This window comes from Lathyrus oleraceus, chromosome 7 (genome assembly GCF_024323335.1).
Source record: "Lathyrus oleraceus cultivar Zhongwan6 chromosome 7, CAAS_Psat_ZW6_1.0, whole genome shotgun sequence".
In the NCBI taxonomy this organism is placed as follows: Eukaryota; Viridiplantae; Streptophyta; class Magnoliopsida; order Fabales; family Fabaceae; genus Lathyrus; species Lathyrus oleraceus.
The window spans coordinates 242,368,890-242,380,040 of NC_066585.1; the positions used below are offsets into that span (position 1 = coordinate 242,368,890).

Below are 11,151 nucleotides of genomic sequence, written 5' to 3' on the forward strand. Positions count from 1 at the left end.
CTGTGCTTGACAGACTACGTATGCCCAGGATGCGATATCCTGCCGAGTCTCGTTTCTTTTGTCTTTCTGTGTTTCCTTCCAACCTTGTGCAGTGTGTGAGCAGTTTTTAGCAACCTGTCTTCTATTCTTTTGTGCGTGGATCCCGTCGAGTACGACAGATGCGTAGGGGTGCTAATACCTTCCCTTCACATAACCGACTCCCGATCCCATCTCTCTCTGGTCGCAAGACCATGTCTTTTCCAGGTTTACTTCGAGCATTTTCTTTCCCTCTTTTGGGATAAATAACGCACGGTGGCGGCTCTGTTTGTTTTGTCTTGCCCGCCGGTTGTTTTTCGCGGATGCGACAACGAGCACACAAAAACAACGTCTTTACATAATCTATGCGAGCATAAAATAAAGTACGACATTAGTTGTTCCATGAGAGTTGTGAGCATTAAAGCTACTTGGGAATGTGCTCATCTTCTAAATAGTTAGTAACCAAATAACATATTTGGTGTGGTAACTATGGAGTTAGAAGCACCATTAGATGATTGACAATGATCGTATGGATACTAAGTAGTTCATTTGCACAAACAAAAGTTGTAATAAGTAGTCTTCTGCTCAATGCTGACATTTTTCACGTACATCACATTACTAGTTGTATCATCTCATGTATTGAGGTTAATTGATCGATAATGCAATGAATGCAGGGATTTAAACATAAAAACAATTAAAATGTCAATTGAAATAGATATACAATCGATTTTAGGGTTAACCAATAGCCCCGTATAGCGGTAGGTCCAAGCAAGTACAACCAGATTCGAACTTGAGTCAACCGTATCTTTCTCAAATCTATTGAATCTATCATGATCACCGAAATTCTAAACTTAATCAAAAGCCCATCAAGATCAAATATTTGAAATTTATAATCACATTTCATAATTATAGCACTATTAACTAAATAATGTGAAAATTATGGATCACACATACAAGAAAGGTTGTGCACCCATAGCTAGAGTCAACAAAACATAGCGAAGGGTAAAAGAACACAATAAAACATAGGGTGCCACATAGTCTTAAACTAGATAGAATCATCACGCGCTACCCACATTCATTTTATGCCTACCATATGGTAATTTTCTCTCAAATGTCAAATTTTGTAAATTTCAAGAGGATCCGATCACGCGCTTTTTATCATTATTTTTTTTATGCATTTCTTAAACTGTAGTTAATCTTCTTCATATACCTAAACGTTTTCCTTACTATTGAACCATCCAACGTTTTTCTTACTATTGAACCATCCAATTTCTAAATATTTTTACGGCGTTCTCTCACTAAAAAATGAATAAAGATTATTAGTAGAGTTATAAGCCGGTGTCACCATCGCTTGGCTCCCATCTCTTTATTGCACAACTCCAGCACCATCAAATTGTTGTGTATCCACCGTATTACAACACTATTCCGCAACCGAATATTGATACTGACCCACCAGCAACTAGTTTCATTTCATTTCCTCTAATCATTATCATTATTTTTTAAATCAAAATACACGTGCAATACAGATTAACTTACACAAAAAAAAGAAAAGAAAAGCATGAAAAAACTTGTAAATGACACATTACATATTCCAAAACCATCACAAAAGAAACCCAAACCAATCAGCAAAACAATAAAGCAAATAAATAAATTCTTCACTTTCTTCTTCAAGTATCCACAATTCACCGCCACTAACCAGCCACCATAGATGGCGGGGGAACGCAGCGCCAACCTCTGCACGTGCTGCACAAGCTTCATCACCAGCACAGGCCTCATAATCATCTTCCTCTGGCTCACACTCCGAACTCAACAACCCAAATGCTTCATCCAATCACTCTACCTTCCCTCTCTCAACAAAACCATCACTTCAAACCACAAACACTCCAAAAACAACAACACCATTATCTTCAACCTCAAAGTCACCAACACAAACAAAGACAAAGGTGTCCTATACGACACCGTTCGTCTTACATTCAGCCTCTTCCTCGACGCCAACACCACGCGCCCACTCGCTAACACCACTCTCGAACCTTTCTACCAAGGACATGGTAGGACCACCGAGAAATGGAGCTCCGCTGAAGCACATGGCGGTGGAGTCAACCGCACGGTGAACGGAAGCGTCTTCTTACGCGTCGATTTCGCCACGCGCGTTAACTATAAGATTATGCTTTTCTATACCAAACGACACCGTTTGTCTGGAGGGGCAAATGTGGAAGTTAATGTTAGCACCGGGGAGAAAGTGGACCCCAAAGGAATCAGGCTCGGTAATACTCCGCCTCGGGTCGGGTCCGAAGCTGCCCCGGTTCGTAACCGCTGGATTGCTCTTTCTACATTTTTAGTTTCTCTATGCTTTTACTTGACTTACTAATTTGCTTAATTTTTATTTTTATATTTTTTTAAATTATTTTATTTTTCAATGTATTTTAACAAAGTGATTGAAATTACCCGAATAATGATTTCAATTAATAATGAATGGTTCTAATCAGGACACATGAAACATGACACCGACACTTACACGTCGATACAGATAATAATTTTAATAAATAATAAATTAAACATAATCAAAAGTGTCGGTGTCGGTTTCAGACACAAACACACTTTTTTCTGAGGTGTCGGTGCTACATAGCTATTCCGTGAAAATCAGGATTCAAATCTAACCAAATAATATTTAGGGTTTGCAGACGGTTCTAAGTTGCTTTAAACATCGCATGAAAACTCAAACATTCTAGATATATATAGACTTGAATCTCATAATGCAATCCTAAATATTATGATTACATGTAGATTATTAAGCAAGCAAGAAAACCAAAAACAAAGTCTATAATATTTTACACTTAGTTCTAGTTGGATTCACCTAGGGGAGCTACCACCTTGAAGTTTAACAAGAGAATAATAAGCTCCATTTCTTCCAAGTGAAATCAAATCATTATGTGAACCTTGTTCCACAACTTTCCCATTCTTAATCACAACAATGGAGTTTGATTTCTGTATTGTAGACAGCCTATGTGCCACTGCTATACATGTTCTTCCAACCATTATTTTCTCAAGTGCTTCTTGGACCAAAATCTCTGACACACTGTCAAGTGCACTTGTAGCTTCATCCAGAAGAAGAATTGCTGGATTCTTTAATATAGCTCTGGCTAAAGCTATTCTTTGTTTCTGTCCTCCTGATAGCTGAACTCCTCTTTCTCCACAGTTTGTTTCATACCCTTCATTCATTCCACTGCAAAAACAAACACCAATTTTAATAGGATGAACCGCTAACAAACACAATAGTGATAGTGACAAGTAGACACTGGTAATAGTTTAAGAAAATAGAAGTCATTGAATGAAGAGTTTATACCTTATGAATTCGTGAGCATTAGCAACAGTAGCAGCCCTTCGTATCTCAGATTCAGTTGCGTTTTCTTTTCCATAGGCGATGTTTTCTCGAATGGTTCCACTAAAGAGGGTTGGTTCTTGACTCACCAAAGCGATATGAGACCTTAACATTCTCAAATTATAGGACTTGATGTCTTGTTCATCTATGCAAACCATTCCCTTGATAGGATCATAAAACCTTTCAATCAGACCAATGATAGTGGATTTACCACAACCACTGTGGCCTACAAGGGCTACCGTTTTTCCAGCCTCAACTTTGAGATTCAGGCCCTGGAATACCATTTGATCGGGTCTAGACGGATATGCAAAGAATACACTTTTAAGCTCCACCCTGCCTCTAATCTTTCTTTTTTTATCTGACCCCCATAAGGTTTCAGGATCAATCTCACTTTTCCTGTCTAGGATGGCGAAAACCGATCCAACTGCGTTGCTTCCTTTAGATATGTCAGAAGTCATGCTACCAGCTTCTGCAATGATGTATGCAGTAAAGAGCAATATTAAAAATGCTTGGAAGAGATGCGTCGGTTCTATGAGGCCTTGTATCAGGAGTCTCCCACCATACCAATATGCCAATGCTGTTGATCCAGTGTTGAAAAATTGTGAGGTGAAAAGACCAAAGCCTGAAATCCATGACTGTCTAATACTCTCCTGTTTAGGTCCTGTCATTGTAGATTTGAAGAGGGCTAACATTCTTTTCTGAGAACTGAAAGCAGTTATGGTTCGATGGTTTATAACAGCTTCACTTGCAAGTTGGCTTCCTTCCCTTTGCGCTTTGCGAGTTTTTTCCGCCATCGTCTTCATCAGAACACTTCTTGAGTAGAAGCTTCCAATGACTAATGGCTGCACTGCAATCATCACAAGTGAAAGCCTCCATGTGAGAACAAGTCCTACAGTGTAGGCAAAGACGGATCCAAAGACTGCTTGAGCCAGAAGAGACATCCGGTCGCCAACAAGAGAACGGACCAAGTTGGCTTCAGAGGCTAGTCTCGCGCAAATGGCTGCACTTGTATTGTCTTCATGATCAAACCATCCTATCTCAAAACTCATCAATTTTTCAAGTATTTTCTCTCGGATTCTTTTCGTCAACCTCTCTCCCATGACAGCAAAATTGTAGTGTTGGAGAATACTAGTGAAGAAGTTAAAAACACCAATTCCTAAGAAAACGAGAGCTAGGACTCTAGCTTTCGACTTCATCTTAGAGGTATCAGGTTCAAAATAAACTGATATGAGTAATCCAACACAGTATGCATTTACAGGTTGTACTGCTCCTGAGCCTATTGCTCCCAATATTCCTAACACTCCTCTTCCCCACTCGGGGGCATTCATTTTCAGCAAACGCAACGTTGATGGAGCTGGATGGTTTGGTCTCTTCAAGTCATCTTCAAAGCTATCATCATCATGGTCATATTGGATGGAATACGAGTAAGGCGTGCCGATGGAAAATCCCTGGCTGAAGGGATACAACATTGGAGTACCTGGTGTGCTTGATTTGAAACTTACTCCTGGACTTTGAGGAACGCTCATCCTGTGAGAGCTCTTTCCTTCTATTTGAGAATTGGAATGCCTGGACTCATCATTCTGAGTTGTTACTTGTTGCAACTCTACCATACGAGCATACTCTCCGCCTTGTCCGTCGTTTATTTCCATGAGCTCATTATGACTACCCGATTCAATAACTCTCCCTGCTTGAAGCACAGCAATAGTGTCGGCTGTTCTTATTGTAGACAGGCGGTGAGCAATGATGATTGTTGTCCTTCCTTTTGAAGCTTGATCAATTGCTGCTTGTACCACTCTTTCCGATTGAGAATCCAGTGCACTTGTTGCTTCATCAAGCAACAGAACCTTTGGATCCCTAAGTAAAGCTCTAGCTATGGCGATTCGCTGCTTCTGTCCACCAGATAGTTGAAATCCAAACTGTCCAACCTATAGGAAAATCAAACCTTTAAATGTTATGATGGAAAAAAATTCCAAACTTCATGCTATTTAGAAAATTGCCTCGAATAAAAACAAGTTTAGATAGCAGTCTTCTTTTTTTCAACTTACTTGAGTTTCATATCCATCTGGTAATTTGACAATGAAATCATGTGCATTTGCTGCTTTAGCTGCAGTTATCACACTTTCCATCGAAGCACCTTCTTTTCCGAACAATATATTCTCTTTTATGGATGTGGCAAAAAGAACTGGCTCTTGATTCACTAGACCGAGATTAGATCTCAACCATTTTAACTGAAGTCTGTTAATCTTGTGACCATCCAACAATATTTCTCCTTCTACAGGGTCATAAAACCTTTCAAGCAATGCAATGATAGTAGATTTTCCCGAACCACTACCCCCAACAAGACCTATCCTCTTGCCTGCTGGAATAACGAGATTGAATTCTTGCAAAACTGGTGAATCTGGCCGAGATGGATAACAGAAGTATATGTCTTTAAACTCAATTTCTCCTTTCACATGTGATAAAGCCTTTCCTTTCTTCTCTTCAGAATCTATAGTCGGCACCCTATCAACCATTTCGTAAATGCGAGTGACCGCAGAAGTTGCCTCCATGATGGCTGTTAAATTTGGAAGTGCACTTAAAATGCTCCTGAAAAATTCATCAAAGTTAAACATATTACTTTTTGTCCTAACCCTCCGGTTCTCAGAGGAATGGAGCTCTTGTGATTCAGAGTTCGGCCGAGAGATAAATAAAATCTGACCGAAGATTGTTTAGGTTCAAAGTTAAACATACGAGTATTAACATGAATATAAAAAAGTAGTGACTATAAAACTAGAGTATAAGTAATGATAAAATCACTTACAGTCCTCCCATTAGGATGTTGAAGCCTGCTACAAAAACATGGCCACCTTTTTCTCCTTTTTCAGATATCAAAAATGTTCCAACCCAAGCTTGAAAACCCCAACTTACATAAATAATTCCCATACTTCCTAACATCAACCCCTTTGCAAAACCTTGTTTTATTCCAAGTTCCATAGTTTTTTGAAGGGCAGTGCTAAATCTTTTTAGTGTTTGATTCTCCCCAACATATGAGAAAACAGTTCTTATTGAAGAAATTGCTTGCTCAGCAATCCCACCAGCAACACCGTAAGACTCTATCATTTTCATTGTGACATCCAGCATCATCTTCCCGAACGCAAGTGCCGGAACAATGAACATGACAGACAGTGGTATGGCTGCCAATGCTAGTCTCCATGAAAGTACAAACGCGAAGATATGACAGAAAAAGAATGTCGACAGGTAAGTCATGCAGTCTGGTATCTACATTCAGAAAAAAATTAAGAAATTAATAAAGCATGATAAAGATTAAGAATTTTACTAATTCAGAATTTGAAACCATTCTGTTTAGAAGAAAATGGGTAACTGCGGACAAACCTTCTCGCACAAGGCAGATTGGACTATGTTTGCATCTGAGGAGATGAGTGAGACAACTTGGTATGTTGTTGAAGAACCGGCAGTTTGCGTGTCAAAGAAACCAACTTCTTGTCTTAAGACTGATTTTAGGTATTCCATTCTCATTCTTGAAGCCTGTCTCTCTGCTGTTCTATTCCAACATAATCCTTCTGTAGTAACCATTATCGAATCGGTATCAAGCAAGAAAAGTAGTTAGCTTTATTTTTTCTAATGCTAGGAAGATACCTAAAGCAGAGCTATGAAACGTGAAGCTTACCAATAAAAGCCGAAAATCCAACTCCAAGTGCAACACATAATAGTTTCAATGCATACTGAAAAAAGCGAAGTAAAACGATATCTCAAAAACTGCTTAGTACTACAGAAACAAACAGAACATTTCAAACTCAAATTGCTCATGTAATAGCCTATAACAGAAGAGTAGTAACTTTATCGAACAAACTCACCATGTTCACGTCATGCTGTGTTAAACGGCTATTCTTGTCGCCATAAGCATTAATCACATCACTAAGAATGTACATCATGAGAGGATTCTGCAAGCCATCTCCAAGGCTTCCAAGAGTCCCAAAGAACATCAACAACTTATCGAATCCATCTGCGTAACGAAACAAACTATTGCTCCCCATTTTTGAGAGATACCTTTTTAAAAAAAAGATTCACTAAGCTTTATCAGCTTAGAAAGACTTTATATAAACTCAGTTAGATACTGTTAAACAAATAGAAAATTTAGCAGCCAACATGTGACTCTTACTATTGTCTTATTACAAACAAAGCCGTTCTTGGTATATATATATACTAATGTTCAAACTTGAACTATGTTTGGGTGACATAATATGCTGTCTTAATTTGTTTGTAATCGTGGTTATGTTCTTCCTAGTTACTTAGCCCGGCATATGATTCCATTTGGTCACTTTTTAACTAATCTGTCTTAGTTGCAAAGAATCATTCACCTGTTATTGTCTTAGATGATGAGATGTGTAACCAATTAGACTTGGTCTTGACAAGCTAATAAGGCAATGATTCGATGTTTCTTAGGCATGTTTGTTGGAAGTGTCTTTCTACCTTTGCATTGTTATGTAGGGACAGTGTGACATAAGAGATGCAATTTGGTATTTTATTTGTTTTTGCTGTCATTCTAGCCAAAAAGCTACAAAGATATTATCAATTATTCAATCAAATATTATATGTTATATAGATAAACAAATATGAAAATAGTATGTACTTTGTTCTAGGGTGATCCAACTGTCTCTACTTGTGTGCCATTTGTAACGAAGGAATATATTCTTGAAACAAAAAATATGCTGCCGTCCTTCCTATATTTTTCCAAGTCGTATGTTTTTGGGTAGGGATTGTTACCTTTGACTTTCTCTTCATCTCACTTGTATATTACTCTTTTTCATTTAATTATTTTTCTTCCACTTTTGTTATTTTATTTTATATTTAACACCTTAAAATACTTATCATATATTTTTCTCTCTAAAATCACCTAATCTTAATTCATATTTTTTAATTTGTGATATATATTTATTTTATTATATTCCTTCACCTTGTTTTTTAAGTGTTATTTGATTGATTTTTTATTTATTGACTTTTTTATGTATATCAAAAAAGCTAATTAATATTATTTATTTTTAAAAAATAATTTTCCTTTTACTTATAATACCCTTAATTATTTATTACATTCATTTTACTTTTTCTCTCTCTAATAATTATTTAAGAATATTTTGACAAAAGTGCAATTACTATTACTAATTAGACGCTAATTAGACTCTGCAAGCGACAATTAAAAAAACAAAAAAATTATTAAGAAAATGACACTTAAAACGGAACTCATTATATATTATTAGAGAAAATATAATTTATTATCTATTATAATATATTAAAATTAAATCTCGCATTATTTTATCGACAATTCATTCACTTATTTCCGACATCACTAAAAATGTGTAAGGTTGCATTTATGAATTTTTTTAATTAAAACATTTCTATTTTTATATTCTATGACTTATCCTTTTATTTCTCTAACTAAAAATCATGTATACTAGTTGATTTATTTTGGTTGCTTTTCCATTATAATATACTTATACAAATTGTACATTCACATCATATATTAAAACTCAAACTATTAAATTTTTATTATATTTTCTATTATGTACACTAATTTCTTTAAAAGAAAATAAATAAATAAATTTTTAAATAATTCGATAAACATTTTAAGAGTTGATTCAATTCTTATAAAAATTAAATTAATCAATTTCCAAATAATTTGATAAAAAATAATGAGAACTAATTTAATTCCTATAAAAATAAAAATAATATTTTGTCTCTTAATAAAAATGATAGCATTGTCACTATTCAAATCACTCACAAAAAAAAGATAATCGACCTCATACTATTTTATTAACAACTCATTCACTTAATAGTCACATCACTAAAAATCTAAGGTGACATTCTCCAAACATAACATTTCAAAATTTTATTTATTTATTTAAGAAAAATGTGTAATATTGTATTTATAAATTCTTTTAATTAAAACATTTCTATTTTCATATTCCATGATTTATCCCCTTCTATTTCTCTAACTAAAAATCATGTATACTCATTGATTTATTTCCATTCCATATATAATATTATATACTTATACAAATTGTACATCCATATCATACATCAAAAGTCAAACTATTAAATTTCCATTATATTTTCTATTGCGCACACTAATTCTTTAAAAAATTAAATTAATTAACTTTCAAATAATTCGATAAATATTATGAGAGTTGATTCAATTCTTATAAAAATTAAATTAATCAGTTTTTAATTAATTCGACAAAAAATTATGAGAACTAATTTAATTCTTATAAAAATAAAAATAATTTTCTGTCTTTTAATAAAAATGATACTAACATTATCACTATTCAAATCAATCACAAAAAAGAAATAATCAATTTTATAAACAACAATTATTAAGATACATTTTTTCTTCTTATACTAATCATAATTTTTTTTTTGTATCTATCTTTTTTATTTATCTGTATCAATATCTCAAAAAAAACATCTACATTATATATTATTTTATTCAAAAAACTATGCATAAAATAGTTTTAAAAAAATCATTTGTATGTATCAGTATTAAAATCATAATAATAACGGAAAAAATTAAATTACAATGTTTTTAAAATAAAGTAGTCAAACAATACTTTTAAATAGACAAACAAATACTTTAATATTTTTTTAAAAATATAATTTTTATTGATAAATGTGATTATATGTTATAACATTCAACTTCAAATATTAAATCTCATTAAAATGTTAAAAAATGATCAAACAATTTTTTCAAATTTAATTTATAATTTTTAAAATTTAAATTGTTTTTAATATATTATTTTAAATTATAATTGCAGATACATATTACAAATTAAATCATAAATTTTCAACTCTAATTTATAAATTATTATATAACAATATCCTATAATACGTTATTAAATTATAAATAATTAAGTTGAAAGGATAATTTAATTGAATTAAATCAATTATAATATTAAAAATTAATAATAAAATAAAATTTAAAGTATAATATTACTTTAAAAAAAATTCATGGCGCGAATCTAAATCTAATTAATATTTATTTGAGAGGAATTCAACTGCCATTGCCATTTTAATAGAGGTTATTATTACTATAAAGTTTCGTGTTTAGTAGTTTGATATAGTTAATTATATTTAGTGATAACTAGTGTGATGAGTATATAGGACATACTCTCAAGTCTCAACGATTTCAATGAATTTTTCATATATGCAGACGTATGGTTGAGTTAATAAATTAGAAAAATAATATAAAATATAGATGAATTAGAAAATTAAAACGAGAAAAAGTGGATTATAAAGGATCCATTTTATATAGTGTTTCTAATAATTTTGGATCGGCCAAAAGCTTAACAAGATCCGTCCAATTTTGGAGCCCCAATCTAAAGCATCTTCGCTGAAGAGCGACTAACAGGTGGAGTCTCGTTGGAAGACCCCACACTTATTCAGATCACTGCTTTATTAGATACCGTCAAATCTGATCAAACGACTTCCCACACCCCATGTCGTATCAAGTGGAAGCGGTTTTGACCGCTCACTATATATAATTGCTTTACGCGCCATAACATATATCCATTCATTCTTACTCTTGCAAGTTACAATTCTCTAACTTCACTGACTCCGACGTTTGAGTGTTAACCTTGCAGACGCACCTCCGTTCCACTGCACCGAAGAGTCGTATCACCAATATCATAGAAGCTTCCCTAGATTGTATCACCAATCTTTCGTTTCACTATGGAACAATGATGTCATATATAGGAATACGAGTTTCC

General features: G+C 34.0%; 2 protein-coding genes across 2 annotated transcripts; one reads left to right on the forward strand and one right to left on the reverse strand.

Annotated features, from left to right (window-relative positions):
• Positions 1-1,373: 1,373 nt before the first annotated feature.
• LOC127101974 (protein NDR1) lies at positions 1,374-2,484 on the forward strand. Its single transcript, XM_051039400.1, has one exon. It carries the CDS (start codon positions 1,724-1,726, stop codon positions 2,381-2,383), a length of 660 nt encoding a protein of 219 aa, XP_050895357.1. The 5' UTR covers positions 1,374-1,723; the 3' UTR covers positions 2,384-2,484.
• Positions 2,485-2,667: 183 nt separating this feature from the next.
• Positions 2,668-7,667, reverse strand: LOC127101973 (putative multidrug resistance protein). Its single transcript, XM_051039399.1, has 7 exons — positions 7,249-7,667; positions 7,062-7,116; positions 6,767-6,954; positions 6,195-6,652; positions 5,440-5,980; positions 3,359-5,319; positions 2,668-3,238 (listed from the first exon to the last, which is right to left on the reverse strand). Exons 1-7 carry the CDS (start codon positions 7,426-7,428, stop codon positions 2,866-2,868), a joined length of 3,756 nt encoding a protein of 1,251 aa, XP_050895356.1. The 5' UTR covers positions 7,429-7,667; the 3' UTR covers positions 2,668-2,865.
• Positions 7,668-11,151: the final 3,484 nt, after the last annotated feature.